At 43.8% G+C, this 23801-nt stretch overlaps 1 protein-coding gene across 9 annotated transcripts in view; it reads left to right on the forward strand.

The window, feature by feature from the left end:
* DOCK10 (dedicator of cytokinesis 10) overlaps positions 1-23801 on the forward strand; it is a 1740483-nt gene that overhangs the window by 422367 nt on the left and 1294315 nt on the right. For all 9 annotated transcript variants that reach the window (XM_086943899.1, XM_086943900.1, XM_086943901.1 and 6 more), the window contains exon 2: positions 19869-19988. In XM_086943899.1, coding sequence (XP_086800025.1) covers positions 19869-19988 — 120 coding nt within the window. The remainder of the gene's footprint in view (positions 1-19868; positions 19989-23801) is intronic.

Raw genomic sequence — 23801 nt, forward strand, 5'->3', positions numbered from 1 at the left:
TTTCTTTGAGGGGATATTTAGTTGTGACAGTTTGGATGGGTTCACTTCCAATTGTGGGGGGTCCTGTCCTGGGGGGGTGGGAACCGAGAGTAGTTGGGGATGCTCAGGTTGGGTTCGGAGGGATGTGGGGTTCATTTGTTTGGAGAGGGAGGGGGGGTCAGTATTATGTTGGCATGAGCGCATGGTCGATGGATGTTATTGATCTGTCTATGGACGCAGGGAGGTATGGCTAACACGGGGGCTCTGAAATGTGTAACCTGGAATGTGCGGGGTCTCCACACCATGGTGCGTAGACACAAGGTCCATGCGTATCTGAAACGTAGGGGAGTGCATATAGCTTTTCTTCAAGAGACGCACCTCACCAAGCAGGAGGGAGTGGCGCTGCAGAGAAGGTGGAGGGGGCAATTATTTAACACGACATATTCGGCCTTTGCGAGGGGAGCCCTGATTTGGATACGGGCTGGGGTTCCCTTCCAGGTCACAAAAAAAGTAGTGGATCCAGAGGGTAGATTCGTGGCTGTGGAGGGAAGACTTAGGGGCCGAATAGTGTCTCTTTGTAGTGTGTATGCTCCAAATGTAGATTTGCCCGCTTTCCTGACAGCGCTTTCGGGCAAACTGGCGAGTTACTTGGCAGGGCCGATGGTTATGGGAGGGGATTTCAATTCGGTGGTGGATACTGTTTTGGATAGATCCCATCCCCCATTGCACTCTTCCCCAATACACAGAATAGCGAAACGAAGATTAGATTGGCAGGAAAGCTGGGACCTGGGTGATGCCTGGAGAACACTACACCCCACCACGAGAGATTACTCCTTCCATTCTACTTTACATGACCTTCATGTTAGGTTAGATGTGTTTCTGTGCTCTTCGCATGTGCTTTCAGCTGTGGGAAGCGCGGAGTATTTGGCCCGCACGTTGTCGGATCACAACCCTCTGTTGTTGTCCCTGAACTGGATGGTGGAAATCAATTGTGTCCCAACATGGCGGCTACAACCTGATACCCTGGATGATCTGCTTTTTAGGGAGGCCTTGGGGGAGCAAGTAACACGCTATTTTGAAGAGAACAGTGGCTCCGCCTCCACTAGGGCTGTGGAGTGGGATGCATTTAAGGTGGTGATCAGGGGGCACTGTATTGGGAGGTTTGCTGGTGCTCGTAAGACTTTGTTAGATGACCTTGATAGAGCGGAGCGGCGGCTGAGGGAGAAGGAGAGGGAGCGCCTGAACCATCCTGAGCTCCAAGAGGGGGTTAGTGACGCCAGAGAAGCAATGGCGGTGGAGCTATAACGGTTGCGTAGTTTCGACCACAAGGTCTATCTGACGAGAGCGCATGCGGAGGGCGATAAGGCGGGGACGATGCTGGCGTGGCTTGCCAATCCGATTAGGCGGGGCACCCCAATCATGTCTGTTCAGGAGGAGGGGGGCGGGCTTTGCCACACCCAAGCCGGGATCCTGGATAGGTTCAGAGCGTATTATGAGGGTCTGTATGAGAGCGGGCTGACGGGTGGGGTGGAGGAATTGGACACCTTCCTTGGAGGGTTGCAACTACCACAGCTAGAGCAATCGGAGGCAGAGGAGCTGGGTCGGCCTATAACTTTCGGAGAGATAGGGTGTGCAGTGAAGCAGATGGCAAGTAATAAAACCCCGGGGCTTGACGGTCTGCCGATCGAGTTCTATCCCGTTGTTGAAACCTGGTAGAGAGAGTGACGCCCTTTCCTCTTACCGCCCATTGTCTATGCTCACGACGGATTACAAGATACTGAGCAAAATCCTGGCGAATAGATTATTGACTCACATGACAGGCTTGATCCACAAAGATCAGTGCGGCTTCATCCCAACGCGGAACACCACCCACAATATCCGTAGGTTGACTAGGCTGCTGGGAGCTTGGTTGCCGGAGAGGGATACTCCTTTTGTGCTCTCCATAGATATTGAGAAAGCCTTCGATAGCCTTGAATGGGAGTATCTATACGAAGTAATGAGGCGTTTCGGACTAGTGGAGGGCTATATCACCTGGACCAAAGTCCTGTATACTGAAGCCACGGCTAGAGTTAGACTGGGTTCACTAATCTCGAGTCAGTTCCCGGTGCGACGCGGCACCAGGCAGGGGTGCTCACTTTCCCCCCTTTTGTTCACGTTGGCGATGGAGCCTTTTGAAGCGGAAGCCAGGTCCGGCCGCTATTATAAGGGGTTGGTTTACAGGGCCAGGCCACATGTCATCTCGTTGTATGCGGACGACTTGTTGATGTTTCTGGCTGATGCGGAAGGGGAATTGCTGGGTGCGAGACGTTTGCTAGAATTATTTGGGCGGATGTCGGGCCTGAAGGTCAATTGGACCAAGTCCTGCCTGTACCCGTTGAGACGGGGAGAGCCATGCCCCCTCACGGCACAAGAACTCCGATGGGAGCCTCATTGCCTGCACTACCTGGGCGTTTATGAGTACCACACCCCAGCGTATATGTTGGATGGTAACATAACTCGTTGCATTAACGCCTTGAAGGGGTGTATGGATTTCTGGGCTACTCTCCCATTATCATTGGCGGGTCGGGTCTCTTTGCTTAAGATGGTGGCATTGCCTAGGCTCTTATATTATTTTAGAACTCTCCCGATATGGGTACCTGGCTCAGTCTTTCGACGCCTGAGATCACTGATTATAGCGTTTTTGTGGGGCACGGGTCGGCGGAGAATAGCGCTAGATACCCTCTTGCGACCCAAAGATGAGGGAGGCATGGCGGTGCCTGATTTTGAGTGCTATTACCTAGCGGCTCAGCTGCAGACTTTCACACAGGAGGTAGCGAGGGTGTATCGAGGCCCGGAGCACACTAGAGATGAGAGAACTCCGTGGCATGTGCTTGCGTATATTACGCTACATCAGAAGTTATTGCTCAGAGATCTAACGGTGGAAGAGCAGACGTTCCGACTTTGCTGGAACCGGGCGAGCAAACGGGCGGGAATGCGCCGCATGTATGCTCCGGAGATCCCGTTGGGTATGGTCACAGCCCTGCCTCATGGTGGGGACTGGTCGAGACTGCTGGGTTGGGAAGAGGCTGGGGTCCAGATGCTGGGTGATTTGTATGAAGACGGTGTTTTGCTTCCGTTCCAAGAGCTACAGGAACGTTTCGACCTTCCACGAGGTGACTATCTCCTACACGCGGCGGTAACGGGCGCCATGCAAGACCACTGGGGAGAGGGACTGCAGGAACCCGCGACCTCCATGGCATGCCAATACGCGATGATGGCGGCGGGAACTTTTAAGGCGGTGACCTCTCTGTACTCCAGAATGTTGCAGGAGGCCCTGCAGCCCCTCACAGCTCTAAAAGCTAAGTGGGAACTGGACCTCCAACTGGAGATTCCTGACGCCACTTGGGGCCAACTGTTACGGAGGGCGCGGAAGAGCACGAGGAACGCTAGATTCCAACTCATACACTTTTATATTATTCATAGGGCATACCTCAGCCCAGGGAAACTACGGCAGTACTTTGGAGTGGAGCAAGCGGCCTGTCCTAGGTGTAGTACACTGGGGGCGGATTTGGGACACATGCTTTGGGATTGCCCTACACTGGGGGAATATTGGCAGGAGGTCGGGAGGGCTTTAAACAACGCCACGGATAGGGAGATACAATACACTAAAGCAGTGGGGGTGCTGCACTGGTTTCCGCACACGTCTAAAAATAAGACGACCAGCAGATACATAGATATGGGGCTGGAAATTACCAGGAACTGGAAATGAAAGTGGGGCCCATATACAAACGCTGGTATGGTGAATGTCTGAGGTGGGCGGCCTGTGAAAGCACTTTACGATACCAGATGGCTAGGAGGACGGCTGATGAGAAAGCTATGGAGAGGGCAACAGCATGGGAAATGATGGTGCAGGCGCTCCAGGATGATAATACTGAGGAGGTAGGAGAGGATACGGACTCTGAAGCAGTCGACCCCATTAGCGCACCAGGAGCACACCTTTAGCGAATGTTTAACTCCTCCTTGCACACACCAGACCTTACTTTTCTCTAGGATTCTACTATAGCGCTGCCACGGGGGGGGTGTTGGGGTGTTTGGGGGGTGGTTGACAGGGGGTGGGGGAGGGGCATGGCATGCCAATACGCGATGATGGCGGCGGGAACTTTTAAGGCGGTGACCTCTCTGTACTCCAGAATGTTGCAGGAGGCCCTGCAGCCCCTCACAGCTCTAAAAGCTAAGTGGGAACTGGACCTCCAACTGGAGATTCCTGACGCCACTTGGGGCCAACTGTTACGGAGGGCGCGGAAGAGCACGAGGAACGCTAGATTCCAACTCATACACTTTTATATTATTCATAGGGCATACCTCACGCCAGGGAAACTACGGCAGTACTTTGGAGTGGAGCAAGCGGCCTGTCCTAGGTGTAGTACACTGGGGGCGGATTTGGGACACATGCTTTGGGATTGCCCTACACTGGGGGAATATTGGCAGGAGGTCGGGAGGGCTTTAAACAACGCCACGGATAGGGAGATACAATACACTAAAGCAGTGGGGGTGCTGCACTGGTTTCCGCACACGTCTAAAAATAAGACGACCAGCAGATACATAGATATGGGGCTGGAAATTACCAGGAACTGGAAATGAAAGTGGGGCCCATATACAAACGCTGGTATGGTGAATGTCTGAGGTGGGCGGCCTGTGAAAGCACTTTACGATACCAGATGGCTAGGAGGACGGCTGATGAGAAAGCTATGGAGAGGGCAACAGCATGGGAAATGATGGTGCAGGCGCTCCAGGATGATAATACTGAGGAGGTAGGAGAGGATACGGACTCTGAAGCAGTCGACCCCATTAGCGCACCAGGAGCACACCTTTAGCGAATGTTTAACTCCTCCTTGCACACACCAGACCTTACTTTTCTCTAGGATTCTACTATAGCGCTGCCACGGGGGGGGTGTTGGGGTGTTTGGGGGGTGGTTGACAGGGGGTGGGGGAGGGGCAAAAACTTAAAAGCAGTCCGCGTTTTCCTGTGGCTCTGGAATAGGACCTTGGACAATGAAGCAGTGAATGGACCCACTGTACTCGTTGCTTGGCCTTCTACTTGGGGGCTCGGGAAGCATGCTAAGGGAGGCGGAATGATTAAGTGCCATACTGCTGTATTACTGTGCTATTTACCAATGTGTTGTCTGTGCAATTATTTTGGTACTGCAATAAAAACGATGTTACAAAAAAAAAATCATGTATTTATCAACCTACTGATAACTTTCAACTGATTTTGAAACAGATCTTTTAGGCTGTTTATATTTTTTAAAGGATTGAACATTCATTTACTTTATTCATAGGTGCAGTACTGAAATATGTTAATCTCAGCACTGATAAGTATCTAATTTGACTACATTTGATTGAATGTCTTTTAACCTCATCCGTGCTGCCACGATTTACCGCCGGTGCTGGGGCCCAATGTTAACGGGTGTGGTCATGACGGAACGGTTCCGTCATGAGTACAGCCCAACCGATGCTCATGACGGAACCGTTCCGTCATGAGCATCGAAAGGGTTAAGGAAAATCTAGAGCTGGAATATTGACCTAAATCATTTATTTTCCTTTGATTAGAAAATTATTGCCTTTGGAAGCTGAATGAATCTCTGCTTCTCTCTCCCTCACTTTTTTGAGTTAAGGAAAATCTAGAAATATCTCACCTCATGAAGATCAGTGCAGAATTACGTTTATCAGGACATAGTCCCATGCATTCCTGAATTTGCCTTGGATTTAACTCATGCACTGCAGATTAGAGGCTAAAGACTTGTCTTCATCAACCACGAGTAAAATCTCCAAATCTGCCATTATTTTGTCCATTCATAACAAGCATTAGCAAAGCCAATAAGTCTGGTTTAAATGTGCTAAGACATGCACCGTAAGCTGAGCATACAGGAAGAGTCAGAGTTAGCTATAAGGTAAAGTAGTGCCTCATGCAGTTAAATGCAATCACTCAAGTAGAGGAGGAAGGATACACCCGGAGAGTCAATAACGTTGAGCAAGAGATCAGTTCTCTACTAGGCGAACCAAGAAGTGATTGGCTAAGTTTGAAGCTAAAGACTATAAGTAGTTGCTTGAAGAAAGCCAGTGGTTTAAACGGCAGACCCAAAGCCCAATCCATGTATAGTGTTAAGTAACAGGTCTGTTACAATAATTCATGCTCATCTATCGAATGTGTCAGCAGTGGGCCAGTAAGAGAACAAACAAAGGATTTTCCAAACTTTGCAAGTGTACAAAAAGTATGTGTATTAGCACTCATTCTGTAGTTTAATTTTGATTAAAATGGATGGAAAGAAAGTTGGTCATTTCTGAGCTTTCCACCCCCATGTCTTCAAGAATGAGAGTACATTTTGGCAGCTTGCAAACACTGCTGTTCTGGTTTCTCAGACTGGATTTTCCATGCAAAGGTTGCAACAAGATGTTTTTGAGGACCATCAAAAGAAAGGTTTGATTACCAATAAGATTACATCGAGCAGAAGCCACATGGAGGAAGAAATTTCAAATAAATAATAAACTATTGGAAAAAGTTCATAGCATTTATTAGCTGTGATACTGTCATTTGCAGTGGGTCCCTAACTAGAAACGATCAGAACCACATTAACACATCGCTTTTGAGGAATCTATAATTCACAGTAGAATTTTGGAAACCCGCGTATTGACAAAACCTTTTTATAAAAGCGCTCTGCATCTCCTTGAACTTAGCGGAAATTCAGAGACATATTTTATGAAACGCATAATTCCTACTTTCAAATAATGTTTTCATCACGGGTGTCTTGCATTAAAATTAAGTGTTCAAAGTATATCAGCAGCACTTTTGAACAATATCATTCTGGGGTAATCTCAAGAACAACCCAAAGTCTACATTGCGTGCAGAAATGTTGCCAGATTTATTAAAGAGGAGGGACATGTCTGTAGGGCGCGGTAGAACATGCTAATACCCATTTTGTGAGAATTTGGGTATTTAAATTGAGGGACAAGCAGGACATAATAAAGAGAGCAACACTTTCTGAAGATTAAGCAAAAGTTACTAAAGAGGCCAATTATTTTTTTTTATCACAGGTTGTAAAAGAATTACAGATGAGAAACTTTCCTTGAAAGTAATGAATTACTTGGCATCAAATTATATATTTTTAAAGCATAACCACGTTAATTATATATCACAAACACCTAATCTCTTGTGTGACTATTTACGGGACATTGTTCTAAGTTTGTATTCAGTAATTCATGCTGATGTCACCCAAGTTGGAAAAAAACACTTCTCCAGAATCAATCACAGGTAATAACAGTGTCGTTATGAGCTGTTATGGTATAGATAATCATATTTTTCTACTTCTAACGTGTAATCTATATTTTGTATTATTCATGGCAATTGCAACATCTATGCAAATATAAAAAAAAGAATACAAATGAATCAAAGCAACAGATTGTAAACAGATAGGCTGGCCAATGTTAAGAGAGTAGTATGAAAATTGTAAAAATTTAGTTTCAAACCATATGCAAAGTTAGCACAGCCCAAACTAATATTCACCTAAAAAGGTATAATGGAATCACCCAAATAAAAGCAAAAAGTTTAAGACATATTAGGAAAAGAAGAGTAAAAGTACCAAATGTTTGCACTTAACACATAAGCAATGTGCATATGCTGTAACCTTTAATACAATCTTTGAGATGATATATGAAAATTAAATCCATAACATGAAAATATGAGTTTCCACATAGAACTCATTGGGAGAGGATGTGGCCCAACGGCTAGGGCGGTCGATCTCAAATCTGGGAAACTGAGTTTGAGTCTCGGCAATGACGCTCAACATCCTGTGATTCTGGGCAAATTACTTAATCTACCCATGCCTAACAAAAATGAATGTGTCCTTGTGTAATGCAACTGGTGCTCATGTAAAGCGCTCTGATAGCTGATACCTTTGGGACAAGTTTGCCCTATATAAAAACTTGTGGAAAAAAACTCCTTCATAACCACCTTCACCCCCTTCAAACTTCAAGTACTTCTGCTGAGAAAACAGGTCTAAATATGAAAACATTGAACTTATCAAATGAGTCCATGCAGCTGTTAGGATCAAGGAATTGGAATCTCCACATGCCCCAAACAAGTCAGCCATGATGCAAACTTCAATTTCTCAGTGTAATTTCTGTGCCTGAGCAAAACTTTAATAACTCCGGTCTAATTTCAGGGAGACATTATAATGCAAGATGTACTGTTTGAGTCATTTTATTTTTTAATGTGAGCTGCATTTCAGGTAGTTTTTTTTGTACCTGAGTGAGATGTTTGAGTAATTTCTGTAAGCAAAACTACAAATCCAAATGCAAGTGGCAGTGTTTTGAATGCAAGCAACCTGAAACAACTTGAAATTACATTTTCATGTTGAACTTTTACTTGATTGGAGTGTGTGATGCATTTCGCGTAACGACATGCATTTTTGCAATAATTTTGCTACAAAACTTTATTTTAGGTGGGTTGAGGTTCAGTTGATGGATTGTCAACCATTTTTGGACATAAGCTATCACTTTTCGAAGCAATTTTTTTATAAAGAACTGGGTGTCATCTACTTAGACATGGTATGTAATATTTGAGTGTTTGAGAGGTGAAGCAAGTGGTTCCGTATAAAAAAGGGAGAAAATATAAAACTTTGTTGAACAACTTTGTCGGCTACAAGGGGTTGGATAGTGCTTCACCGGGTCTATGTGTTAGTTCCAGTTATTGAGGTATTAGGATAACCAACTGAGAACTAAACCCTTCAACTCATTATTCCCTATACATTTTAAAAAGTGTTGAGTATTCTATGGTGCCAGATGCTGCTGGCAGATCCAACAGTATGAGTAGAGTAGACAGAAACCTCCATAGCTGAGAGTGCAGCAAGTATTACCCACAATTTTTAGAACTTCTATTCTGCATCCTGACTTGAAGCCAGATTGAAGTTCGATGAGGACATCATTATCTGGCATGACACATTTAAGCATAGTGTTGTTTCAGCTCTCCTGTGCTTTTATCTATATGGACATGCTGGGTTCTGGGTTGCTTTTGATGCCCAGGTTGTTGGAGAAGATGAGATTGCTAATCCTGGTGTTATGCTCTGTGTTGTATATGTATACTTCATTCAATATGAAAATGATAAAATCCCCTGTCAGCTGTATCCTACACAGCTGACAGGGGATTTTATCATTGTGGTCTTCATAATGTTTGCTTATTTTCATTTCTATTAATTTAATCTAGTTTACACATTTGTTTGTATATATTGAAGTTCTTTTGCTCTCAATTCAGCGGTTGAGGAGTAACTTTGCAAGTTCAAGATGTTGCTTCTGTGTCATAGTCTCAAAGTAATGTCTCAGTGTCATTGTTTCAGAGGGAACCTGTGGTTCTACAAGTGCAAGGTTATTTGTTGTTTCATGATATAAAGGACCATGTGTGGTGTGAATGGAAATTAAGCTTGAATCGGTTCTCTCGAGAATTTACAGTAGTGCAACTAACTTTGCGGATATATACCAATACTTTCTCTTCCCCTAATAGTTCCACCGTTTTGGCTTGTAGGGCACAGCATGCAAGAAATCATCTTGCTTCACTTCCAAGTCAAGCTGGATATTTGTCAATTGCCCACACTGCACACATTGTTTAATTTCCAATGAAACGGGATAATGTACTCTCAGGTATTCATGTCACAAGCTGATCTTTTATTATATCCCAATGATTCATTCTGCAGAATACAAAGGGTAACATAGACAACCTAGCTCCACATTTCGTTTTATAACAGTGTGAACACCCAGTGGGTGTCAGAGCTCCTGTCATTTTGATTCTATAGTTTTTAGAGCTCATATCGCTGTACAGCAGAATCTGATGAGGTTGTGTTAGCAATAATTGTTTGAGCATACATAATGTGAAATATTAAAAAATAAAATGTAAAACGATATGAAAACTAAGTGAAAAAATACAATTGGTGTTTTTATAAAATAAAACATCAGTTGCAAATATTAATCCGGTTTTTTGTAAAGTGTCTAAGAGCAAGTATACCACCAGCTAAATTGATGCATGGGGTATTTGGGCTGGCTGAGGAATTTTTATCAGAATCATTCTTCTGTGTGGGGTGCTGGGCGTGATTTGAGCTTTCTCAGTGGGTGTGAAGAATGGAAGCCAGATGATGTGTGCGACACACAAGCAAGTAGCAATAAATTATGACTTTGTATTCAAGATTCCCCTGTCTCCTGGTATTTCTAGTTTTATTGAAATGTCAGCGTGCTAAATGAGGACACCGTACGGACGTGGCATATGTGCTTTCTCCTTTGATACTAACATCACATGCCAGGAAAGAACACAATGTAGCAGCAGCCAACGGAGCTTTATACCAAGAAGGGAAGTGAACATGTGTTGGGCGCTGGTGGATTGATTGGGTTGCATTTTATTATCTAAGACATCTACTACTTAACATTTGATCATTGAATTTGCTGAAATGAACAGGTCAGCAAAACAAAAAACACTTCTCGGCTATGACAGATCACCACATGAGCTTCAGTTAAATATATTTTCCATTCGGTTTTGTAGTTTGACATTTTTATTATTAATACTGGTTTAACTGGTTGTCATGTGTATTTAGTCTTCTCACCTACAGAAGACCCATATTCAGAAAACAAATTGGCCTATTCACAAACTGCACTTTGTAGTATGTTAACTAGGTCCACGACTACACATGTATTACAAAATGCTATTCACTATCCTATGGTTGGAAACCTCTGCCTCTCCTATCTTTGCTTTGTGGAGATCTCTGCCATCGTGGCAGAGATCTCCTCAGAGGTAAGTATTCATTTTAGGTGTTAATTTGTGAGTACTAAGGGAGTGGTAGGAAACTGGAAATTATTTACTAAATAGGAGGGTGTAGGAAAATGCAAGAAGGTGTTTAAGTAGGGACATGCTGATAAACACATACCTACACAGATATGCAGATAAGTATTAAATATTCAGTCCATCATCAATATCAAAAGCTATACTTTATGATTACTCCTTTCTCCTTCCTTTCCCTCGTTTTTCTGAGTGCTTCCTCCAACTTTCTGCCTCGTGTTTACTGCTTTCTCCTTCCTTTCTCCCAATTTTCTGAATGCTTCCTGCTTTTTTGCCTCTTTTTACTGCTTTCTCCTTCCTTTCCCCCATTTTTCTGTGTGATTCTCCTGCTTTCTACTTTTTTTTACTGTTTTCTCCCTCATGTCCCCCATTTTTTTGAGGGCTTCCCCCTGCTCTTCTCTCTTTTCTCCCTGCTTTTTCCCTGCTTTTCCCATTGACGCACCCATCTGCCGCCCTTTCTTCCACCCCACACCTAGCCCTGTCCACTGCCTCGCCGGCACTCCTCCCTAATCCCAGGACCCACTTAATGGAGGCTGCAGCTCGACCCCATTCAGCAGGCCCCAGACCCAGCTTTCCTGTGCTGCTGCATCGCTCTCTCCTGCTTTTGCCTAATTTTACTGCTTTCTCCTTCCTTTCCCCATTTTCTGAATGCTTTCTAGTGCGTTCTGACTCGTTTTCACTGCTTTCTCTTTTCTTTCCCCCATTTTTCGGAGTGCTTCCTTCTGCTTCCGACCTTGTTTTTACTGCTTTCTTTGTCCTTGCTCCTATTTTTCTGTGCACTTTCCGCTGCTTTTCCCTTCCCCTGCCTAGCCCCAGTCACTGCCTCCTAGGATCCACATAATGGATGCCACCGCTTGACCCTAGTGAACAGATCCCAGGCCCAGCTCTCCCATGCTGCTGCATTGTTCCCTCCTGTTTTAAATTCATTTTACTGCTCTCTCCTTTCTTTCCCCTTTTTCTGAGTGCTCTCTCCTAAATTTGCCTAATTTTACGGCTTTCTTCTTCCTTTCCCCATTTTCTGAATGCTTTCTACTGCGTTCTTCCTCGTTTTCACTCTTTTCTCTTTCCTTTCCCTCATTTTTCCGAGTGCTTCCTTCAGCTTCCGACCTTGTTTTTACAGCTTTCTATGTCCTTGCTCCTATTTGTCTGTGCACTTTCCCCCGTCCCCTGCCTAGCCCCAGTCACTGCCTCCTAGGGCCCCTCTCTCCTCCTAGGATCCACATAATGGATGCCACCGCTTGACCCTAGTGAACAGGTCCCGGGCCCAGCTCTCCCATGCTGCTGCATTGTCCCCTCCTGCTTTTGCCTCATTTTACCGCTCTCTCCTTCCTTTCCCTGTTTTCTGAGTGCTCTCTCCTGCTATTGCCTAGTGTTACAGCTTTCTTCTTCCTTTCCTCATTTTCTGAATGCTTTCTACTGCGTTCTGCCTCATTTTCACTTCTTTCTCTTTCCTTTCCCCCATTTTTCGGAGTGCTTCCTTCTGCTTCCGACCTTGTTCTTACTGCTTTCTATGTCCTTGCTCCTATTTTTCTGTTCACTTTCCCATGCTTTTCCCTTCCCCTGCGTAGCCCCAGTCACTGCCTCCTAGGGACCCTCTCTCCTCCTAGGATCCACATAATGGATGCCACCGCTTGACCCAAGTGAACAGGTCCCAGGCCCAGCTCTCCCATGCTGCTGCATTGTGCCCTCCTGCTTTTGCCTCATTTTACTGCTCTCTCCTTCCTTTCCCCGTTTTTGAGTGCTTTCTTCAGCTTTTTGTCTAGCTGTTGCTGCTTTCTCCTTCCTTTCCCCGTTTTTCTGAGTGCTTCCTCCTGACTAATCCCTCGTTTTTCCTGCTTTATTCTTCTTTTCCCCCCGTTTTCCTGAGCGCTTCCTCCTGCTTTGTACCTAGTTTTTACTGCTTTCTTCCTCCTTTCCCCTATTTCTCTGAATGTTTTTCCCTCCTCTTCCTTTGTTTTTTACTGCCTTTTCCTTATTTTCCCATTGCAGTTTCCACCTGCTGCTCATTCCCCCATCCACTTAGTCCCGCCAACCACCTACCAGCGCCCCTCCCTCCTCACGGGACTCACTTAATGGAGGTTGCTGTGCGGCTGTGCAGTGGGCACACCGAAGGCAAGCCTTTCTGTGCTTGGACTGTGCCCATCACCATGACCCCTGGCTCTTCCAGCCCACAAAGTTACACTGCAGCTGACCTCCGAGCCCTGGACCCAAGACGCACCAATAACCACTGCTGCCATATACATCCCGCACACCACCATAGGAATGTTCTCCTGCCAGCACTGCCATCTCACCTTTAGCATTGAAGCAATCAAAAACACCATCGACAACACAAATGCAGCTGCACCTGTTGCATCAACTGACACCAGCATGACAAAACTCCAGTGCATCCTACTCAGTGCACGCTCACTCGGTAAACACGTCACGGTGGTCTGGGACATGATCTCCTTCCTCACCCCAGACATCGTCTTTCTCACAGTAACCTGGCTAAACCCTGCCCCCGCACCAGACATCCCCACCACCATCCCTGAAGGTTACATGATAGCACTCTGTGACTGAACCATCAAACACGGAGTCAGAATAGCCATCATCTACAAGGACACCATCCACTACACAACATCTCCTGAATGTGCCAAAGCCATCTCCCCTGCCAAGACATCAAGAATCAAAGAACAAAGCAAATGAGCAAGCTGGTTCACAGAGTAATTGCACTCCACCAAATGCAAATGCCAACAACTTGAAAGGAAGTGGAGCACCAGCATAAAAAAACAAGATCGCACCACCTTAAGGTTCGCTCTCAACCAGTACCACCACCTCCTGGAAGAAACCAAGAAGAATGCCCTAGCAGACCGCATTAAAGCCAGCTGAACCCACAGCAAATAACTCTTTGTCATTGTGAAGGAGTTCATCAATCCTGCAGCTAGCAAGAACAACATCACTACCTCCAAGGAACTGTGCAACAACCTTGCAGACTTCTTCCATGACATGACATGACAAAATCTTTGAATGCCAACCCACTGCTGCAGACAGTATCAACCAGCTCACACCCACGAACACAAACCCTGAACACCTACTCACCCACAGGAAACTCCTCACCATGCAAGATACGATCTCCATCAAGAACTCTGTGCACTCAGGAGCACCCATGGACCCATGCCCCCACCACATCTTCAACCTTAGAGACAAAACAATTTGTGATGAGCTCAGGAAGGTCCTGCACACCTTTATCACTGCAGCCTCCTTCCCTGGTGATTGGAACACTCTGAAGTGACGCCCCTCCTGAAAAAACATCTGCAGATCCATCCAAAATGAAGAACTACCCACCCATCTCTCTGCTCCCCTATCCAGCAAAAGTCATAGAGAAAGTGATCAACCAGCAGCTCCCCAACACCTAGAGGACTACAACCTCCTGGACCCCTCCCAATCCAGATTTTGAGCTAAGCACATCACTGAGACAGCTATAATCACATCCACAGATAACATCAGAGCCCTACTGAACCGCAGGGAAACAGCAGCCCTGATCTTCCTGGACCAATTCGCTATGTTTGACACCATCTCCCATCACATCCTGATCAACAAACTCCACCACATCAAGATTCAAGCAAATGCCCTCAAATGGATCGCCTCATACCTCACCAGCAGAAACCAAAGGATCTGCCTCTCACCACTCACCTCAGAGCAAAAGAAGATCAGCAGCGGCCCCCAGGTATCGTCCCTCAGCCCAACCCTCTTCAACACCTTCATGATCCCCCTGCTGCCACCTTCATCTCCTACACCAAAGACACACAGCTCATCCTCTCACTTTCCAAAGATCCCTCCACAACTAAAGCTACCTTCCACAGATACATGATGTATGTTGTGTACTGGGTGAAGGAAATTTTTCTCAAACCAAACACCCTAAAAACAAATTCCTCATCTTTGGGAACAACAACTCACCATGGACCTACACATGGTGGCTCGCAGAGCTCGACACACCCCATGCCCCAACAGACCACGCCCGCAACCTTGGCATCATCCTGGATAGCAAGCTGTCCATGGAGAAGCAAATCAATGTAGTCTCATCTATCTGTTTCTGCACCCTATGCATGCTACGTGAGATCTTCAGGTGGCTCCTGGCAAACAGTAACAGTTGGTGTTGTGGGTGAGTGGCGGGGTGTATGGGATGGTGATGTAGGGGGAGGGATGGGGTAGCAGGATGGCAACATAAAAATACATTAGAAAAAAACCTTACCTGCAGCCAGCCGCATCACTCTCTTCTGCTCCTCTCCCCGCAGGCACAGGCTCCCTGACTGCCCTGCAGCCAATCTTAAAGCTGCTCTAATGCATGAGAACACCTTCAGGATTGGCCTGAGTGCCCTCGATTTGCACTCCTTGACAGACTGGGAACCTGTATCGGCTCTCTCCAACCCGGCACCGCAGCTCGGGTTAGAGAGAGCTCCAATGCACATGATGGTTTGGCCGGCCTGAGGCAGCCGGCCAAACCATCATGACAAGAGTGCCCCCCGCTCCTCCTGTCATCCCCCATGGCCTCCCCTTCAAAGACTTGGCAGTGAAGGAAAAATAAAACGATAATAAAACATCTTTATTATAGTATTCTTTTTCCTTTCCTGATGTTTTTGAGGCAGCGAGTAGAGGAGGAACACTCCTCCACCATAGCGGAGGAGAGACTGCTGCCTGCAAAAACAAGAAGGATACTCACTCAGGCCCTCATTACCAGCAGACAGGACTATGGAAACACACTCTACATTGGAATCACTGCATGCCTCCTGAAGAGACTCCAGACAATACAGAACTCAGAGGCAGGACCCATACTCAACCTCCCTAGAAGGACCCACATAACAACACATCTGAAGGAACTACACTGGCTCCCGATTCAGAGGAAATACCAGTTCAAGATGTGGACCCACGCCTACACGACCCTTCACAATAAAGGACCAGCATACATCAACAAACGCCTACCCTCCACCTTCGATCAGCTTCCCTCTTCCTCTCAGACACCCGATGGATCCGTCAGGCCAACAGCGAATGACACTCTTTCTCGCACCTGGTAGCCAAGGCTTGCAACAACCTCCCCTGCACCTCAGGCTCCATGAATTCAGAAAAGAATTTGAGAACGGGATGTTTGAATTGTTTGAATGATCAAACTTCCATGAATCAGTATACAGCTGCTGTGCCTCGAGACCCTCACAGGTGATTTACCATACTCTTTAAATATTTGATAGGTTTGATTGATTATCTAATTCTAGGTGCCTGCATTAGCCATATGACATTTAAAAACAGAAGAGGGGTAAATTAAACATAAATTCATTACACAAGTGTCCTTATCTGCAAAGTATAAATAATCACTAAAACATTAACATGTCATCGATTCTTAGAAGCAGTAATCCCATCACATCTTTACTTGAGGTGATGTTTAGTGCTCCATCTCTTTTCAAACCCTAATACCACATGTACGAAGGCTGATACTATAGCTTGACTTGACTGTCGTAGTAATAACTCACAATTTCCACTTCATGGTTTACTCATTATGTTATCTATTCCCAAAATACCAATTGATTATGGTCTGTGATATAGCCTATGTCTGTCATTGTGTACATTTCCCATTCCTTTATTATGAAATATACCCCTCACATCAGCCGCGATTGGTAGTGGGAGTAGCTGCCGGGCGGTGATGTGGGGAGGTGGAGGGGCAGGGTGGGGGGGTAGTAAACTATGGATCACGAAGGCTTACAGGTAAGTAAACATATAAATAAATAAAACAAATTTCGTTGCGAGCACTGCATCGCATTTGGGGATGCAGTGCGTGCAACAAAATTTGTTTTATTTATTTATATGTTCACTTACCTGTAAACCTCCGTAATCCATAGTTTACTACCCCCCCACCCTGCCCCTCCCTTCCCCCTGTCACCGCCCGGCAGCTACTCCCACTACCGACCGCGGCTGCATTACATCCTAATTAACATATTTTATACCAGTTCTCGTTAATTTCCATTTTCAAATTAATTCCTTTTTTACTCAAACTACAGAAAGGCTGGTTGTATGACATTTGAAAATACTTTATAATCTGATTAATAAAACAATTTGTGGATTCTAATTTTTCTACCCACAAAAATATCAATTTCATTTGACTTTTCTAAATATTATCAAAATCAAAATTGGAACCAGTGGCATACCTCATAAGAATTCATATATTCAATATTGGTAAACCATCTCCTCGCAGCTTCCAGTAATTAGAAATGTTACCCATAAATATTATATATACTTGATGAGGCAATGTGTACCTTTTAGGAGCAAATTAATAAATTCCGAACATACCTGCAAATGTGTTAGTGAGATTGGCACCTTTAGTATAATTGAATTTAGTCTTTCAATATTGCAGACATCTTAAACAGATAGCCAAGGCCTCTATATTAGTATTTAGAACAATTTTTACTTTAGCCCATATCGTTCAGTTAGCCATTCACCTTATGGAGCCTGATCATTCCAAAGAAGGAACTTTCTCAGTGCATACTTTAAATAGCTGCTTTGTCATATCCTACATATAACATACGTCATCTTGTCCATAAAATGCATTCCTTTCTTTTTAATGGCTTTCTATGTGAACGGTAACTAAAGAGATGGTACATTTCCATATTTTAGATCTTAAAGGCACTATCATCACCATCTTTAGCCTGCCCTATTTCCCTATTCACTATACTATTCTTAAGGTGAATATAGAGACAGGGAATTTAAAGATCCTTGGGTTCTACTATAAAGATAAATATGGTATGAGTGCCTTCTTAGATATACTGAGTTTCTCTTCATAATACCATTCTTAATGATGTATAGTGATAAAATAGAGAGTTTACACTACTTTTAGGATGAAGACGACCTAATACAAGCAAAATATTAGCCCTATTACAATCTGACATGTGTTATGCACCATCAGGGTTGTACCACCCATTTTACTATTAACTGTGCCAATCTCACATTGGGACCCGCATTCGGTCATCATTTGTTTAGCATGTGAAGATCACAGAAGTGAATTCACATTAAATCAAAAGATATAAAGTAGCTATGCAATATTTAAATTCTTGGTGGCTATCTGCAAAGGTAAGTTGTGCTTGAGAGTAATTCTCAAGTGTAAATTTACTCTTACACTTTTGTGTAACTTTATGACTTTTGGCTATTCACAAAATCTGAGTGCAAAGTTACTCAAAAGTGTGGCCTGACATGTCTTCACCCTCTGAAAAAAAGGTGGAGCCTAACTTACAAGTGAAAGATGCTGCTTTAGAAAAAACAGAAGTAAGTCTAGCTCCACACATGCCCATTCCCTAGTAGTGCAATATCCTCCTACAGAAGAGAATGGAGGCTGGAAAACGTATAGGCATTATCAGTAATTTTAAATACATTATTTCAAGGACTTAAAAATAAAAGTATAAATCAATATAATTTAATGTCAAATAAAATGTTATACTTTTATGTGTTTATTTTCTGTTTTGTTTTCATGAACTGCAAGTTAATATTAAGTTTATGACTGCAGAGACTCCACACTTGGGGCGCAGAACTCATGTGCAGGCCTATCTATTTATGTGCAAAGTTCTCCACACCGACTGTGGAGTCAACAAAGTCATGAACTTACTATTCACTTGTAATTTGTTGAAAAAAAAATAGTAAACTTACACTTGCACAGCCTGCTGTAGTGAGGTAACTTCAGCAGCTGGCCATCACAGTGTCTCCAAAGACTGGCTTGGAAAGGTTGCATCATCTAATGCTCCAGAGATAATACTTACTGCAGTAATAAATAAGAACCTCTACTGAGTGGTCTGTCAAACCTACATCTTTTTATCCAATTTATTTATTAGAATGTGCTCTAAAATGCACTATTTTGCTCTCTATTTTTAAAAGGTTTCTTGTGGTAGAACACCCCTAACTCACCTTAAAGTCAGGCTTGTTCCCACGCTCCTTAATGTTTGTGACATGTTTTTACGCTTCACCACTTTTAAATTTTAACGGTCGCAATTGGAAATAATCACAGCCGATAAACGGGAATGACTCTAGATTTTGCAAGCGTAACAAATAGTTTGCCCAGACATTCATCGTTTAATCATGATCTTTGAGGGAGTTGCTGCCAAAGTGAAGACTGATTATTGATTTAAAAAGTACTGTTTGCTTTAAAGTGTGCTTCCTGAAATCTGTGCTCTCTGGGTTGTAATATGACACTTCTTGGCGAGGAGAAGATGTGGCCTCTTGTTAAAACTAGTGGAGATTATGAGCACAATTTTAAACAAGCATTTGCAATGCAATCAGTCTTGCCTTTGGGACCTTATATGAATTAAGCTATGCAGGACATTAGCCTAGGTGCTGAAACATCTAGTGTTCTTTAACATGGTGGGAAAGTAAGCAACAAACTGTGTGACACACCAGGTATGAGAACACATGGAGAGAAATATTGCCTTTCAGTGGGAAACTGTATAGTCCAAAGCTCTGTTTTAAATATAAAATCAGGGCCTTCGGTGGTCGTATCACTGAAAATACAAGATTTAAAAAAAATATTATAGTCTACGGGTGCTCGTGGAAGACAAATTCTATGGACTGGACTCTAGAGAATGCTAAATTGATTCTGGTATTTTACTGACCTCTGCTGGTTGTTTTCTATCAAGAAAGTTAAAAAGAGGCAGTTGCCAGTAAAATAAATAAAGAAAGTCCCTCAGAAGAAAGCAATTCTGGTATTTTACTGACCTCTGCTGGTCGTTTTCTATCAAGACAGGTAGATATAGTCAGTTGAACAGAAAAAAAGTCCCTAAGCAGAAGCAGACAAGTCCTAGGGCTGATCTCCAGAGCCCACAAAGTACATACACATATAAGTATATACTAAAGTATATAAGAAAAAACTAAAGTATATACAAGAGGTCTCGACCTAAAAATGTACAGTTTTGAGGTGCGAGTTTGTGAATATCCATTAAATGTTTGATAATTTAATATGTTACATGGTTGCGTTTTAAAGCAATGTACTGGATCTCTGAAAATGGTTAATATAATGTGATTTATTCTTTTACAGCATGAGAAACCAAAACTTTTAGAACCCGTTGACTACGAGGCTGTGATTGCGGAGATAGAAAAACAGTTCCAGGAAGACCCTCTGAAGGATCTCATATTGTTTCCAGACGATGACTTTTCCGTGAGTATTTTTTAAAATATTGTTAATGTTTTACTCGTTCTGTTTGCTAAATAACAATGGTTTATAACTTGCCAAGTGTCCGTTTTGTCATTGTATGTATTTTAACATTAGCACCCTAAGGGGCTAAACATTACATTGGTAATTACACTGCTCTGGATGCATAATGGCAGTTTACAGGGATGAGTTCTAAAAATGATTATTACACAAAATCAGCAAATAATGGATGTTGAATGTCCACACAGGGTGGATGTTCAACAAAAAGGAGCATTAGACGGATAAAAGAGACATCGAGGGCGCCCTCCACTCAACATCAGAAACACACGAAAAAGACATTGTCGCACACCACATGTCAAGTCACTGCTTCTTGAGTTCCCCCCCCCCCCCTCCGCTGCTCAATTTCAAGCGAGGGATGTTCTAGTATATACTACTATGTGTGTTTTTAACAATATTAAAACACAGGTCAGGTGCGTTGTGGTGAGTCCTACATAAATGAGTTGAATATTAGCGTTTATAGGAAGTGCCTCATGTAAACAACCACCAGGGAGTGATTGGCAGGTTCTCATTAAATTGCTCACTCTTTCATCATCAGCACTTTCCTATATCAGGGAACGGAACCAACACCCAAAACATGTGGGAAAGAATTTTGTATGGGTACAACCTAAAAACTCGGAGACTCATTAACACTTAGTGTGGCTCAGGGGTTAGAGACGGCAGGCCTGGAAGCTGAGATCGGCCCTGGACCAGGGTTCAATTCCCCGCCTCGGCGGGTCTTGGGCTAAAAATTCCACGGTCTCGATAATTCTCGCTCCGGTGCCTTTTCGACTCACGGGTTCACGCTCTGCGACTCTGGGCAATAGCTTGCTTAATCTCCACAACGGCTCCTCGCGGCGGGATGCCTGGCTTTCACCTTGTGGATACCCTGTCGGGGCCTCTCACAGGGGAATACCAGGACGGGTTCCCTAAGCAAGCGCCAGGATGCCCTTTGGGTGACAGGTTGCGCTATTTAAGTACACCTACATTTACATTTACACTTAGAGGTAATACATCTGGCCTCTTAAGGGAAGTAGATACCCATACCTTGTCAAAACAGGCTTTCAGCGTACTATTAATCTGCTAAATAATCCCTAATGCTTCAGGCCGGTAACTGCAATGAAGTCTGCTCAACTTGTAAGACTACACACCACATTCTCAGGACCTCAGTATTGAAACTGGAAATCCAAAACGAGGACTGAATTAATTTTACTGGTGTCTTCCTTCCTGGGCTTTTAACTGTTGACAATTCATGATTCAATGGCAAAGATTTACAGCCATCAGACTAAAACATGGGTTAATACCTGTTATTTTTGAACAATTGCATACTGTGCCCCTCCCTGGGTATGTGAAACCATGAAAATGTCTTCCCATAGGTGACAACAAGCTGCCTGGCAGTATGAGCCTTCCATCTCCAGAAACCCAAATATTATCCTCATTCTTTACACAAACGTACTCTGACCCATCTCTGCTGCTTATTCTTTTGTGCCTCTTCCTGCAATCTCAACATCTTCCCACATATCAACAACATATCCATGGCAGTCTTACTTTCAGATTCATTAGAATATTCCCCATTGAAGGCACAGGACCCATGAGTGCAATATCGGGCAACTTCATCAGGATACCGATTTCCAGCAGTGGCATACTCATTTCCACTCCTGTGTGTTGTGCACCTCACAACTGCTAATTCAGGATGTATTTGTAAGGCCCTAAATTGTCTCATAACATAATTCCCATTTCTGATTGAGGAACCAGAAGATGTCATAAACCATTTATGTGATTACAACATCCCGAAGTTGTGGACCATACTGACTATCATTGTAATGGTAACTCTTAAATAGTCAGAACCTCATGTCTCCGCCTTATCAGTTCCCCTTATCCTGAGATCCTGACAAAACTCATTATCCTTTAACCTCTCCTCCTGGGTATGTGCCTTGTTCTGCTGTTCTCAATGTTTCTTATATAGCTTGAAACGATTCTCTGTTAAGAAAGGGAGTGGGAGTTTGTGAATATATTTTGTAACCTTCAATTCTCTCGAAGCTTGTTAATTATGTTCTCTGTTTAACTGAAACTTACAGATCTAGTGTGCTCTTCCCTGATCCTCCCACCTTCACCCTGTGTCATTGTGCAACCTGCTAATATCAATAGTGATGGGACCTTTTGTCTGTCTGGTAACTTTCCTCCCTGTATTTGATATTTCAACTAATGCTTCTTACTCCTGATCTTCGTGCCGAGTGATATATATGTATTCCTCATGCCATAAGTTACCTGTGCTGGTGGTTACGCTTTGAACATCCCCACCATCTCAGCCTAAGTCTTTTACAGCATTTTATTACTATTTGAAAAACACAATACATCAAAAGTAGTACCACAATAGTTAGCAACAAGGCCTTAAACAGACCTGACATCCAAGATGGTAACCAATCAAACCATACCTTAAACCCTTCTTCCGGGGTACCTCCTTTGCTCACCATTCTCCGTTGTAGATCATACGGAGCTTGTTTCGCCTCAGTTAAAGTTCTATTGTCCTAATTTTTTGCCACAAGTGCCCCCCCCCCCCTCCATTGCCATCATATCTAGCACATATCGCTGCTACATGATCATTATTCTCATTGTTCACAACTGTTCCTTAATTGCATTTAACCCTTTTTCGGTGGCATTTCTCTTCATTTGTTCCCAACGTTTCATTTGGAGCCATCAAGCTGTTGCCTTTACTTGAATGAATGACAACATATTTCCATAGAACATTTGAGCATCGTTGAATGGTCTGAACTCTTGGGGTATAGCATCCCAAGAGGTGGCTCCATAATACTCTGCAGACCTCTTCCCACATTGATGGTGAAGACGAGTGAACAGACGGCCCACTGGGTGCTGTTCCAGTTTGGTGATGTTTACCCCTGGGATAAGAGGATTGGCTGTTTGCCAGGTAACCAGAGAACAGAGGCCTCCCCAGTTTAGAGGTAGTTGGATTTGCAAAAAGAAATCAATGAGACTGGAGGTGCCCCCTGTATGACAGCGTTATCTATTAGGGCATTGCAGCTGTTGTTTTTTCCCTACATTGATGGTGCCATTCCCTTTTAAACATAAAGAATAAGATATTAATTTCAGAACTAATCCTGCAGGAGAGTTTGCGCAAAGCTGTATTTTTGCCTGTGATGAAGGACCAAGGAAGGTCTGAAACACATTAGGCTAAAGAAAAGAACTTCAGTGCCAAATATCGTTTTTAGCCTCATTACATACACACACACATGGCTGGGAGTGCGTCTTCAAACTTGTGGACAAACTTGGTTTGGATATTTAAAGTGGCAGTCCTGTTGAAGACAGCACCACCACTGCAACTGAAAGGTGGCTCAGCATTGACTGAAATTCTCCCCAAAAAAGTCTATCCAGGTCAGATCCTATTGCGGGGAATGAGATTTTAATATCTTTTATGATCAATTTGATAACTTATCTCATTCGTCAATTTTGGATCGGTTGATTTCTGTCATTGAGTAAAAGACAGCCTCTGCATAGGTTAGATAAACCCCATTAACTGACGCCACTCTGAAGAACCACTTACAACTGATAAAGTTTAAAAGGTTTAATATAAAATTTAGAAAAGTTGCATATACAATCCTCTCAGGATCAAATTCATCAAATATACAGGAACTAATAGGAACATATATTCCCTAAAGAACCTCAGTCTACAAACGAATACAATTAAAGTCAGTTCCAAAATCAGCAAATTAAAAAGCATCGATATGAAGTGGTTCTTCTGCGTCATCTACAGAAAGAGAAAAATAA

Source organism: Lissotriton vulgaris, chromosome 11 (genome assembly GCF_964263255.1).
Source record: "Lissotriton vulgaris chromosome 11, aLisVul1.2, whole genome shotgun sequence".
NCBI classification, from domain to species: Eukaryota; Metazoa; Chordata; class Amphibia; order Caudata; family Salamandridae; genus Lissotriton; species Lissotriton vulgaris.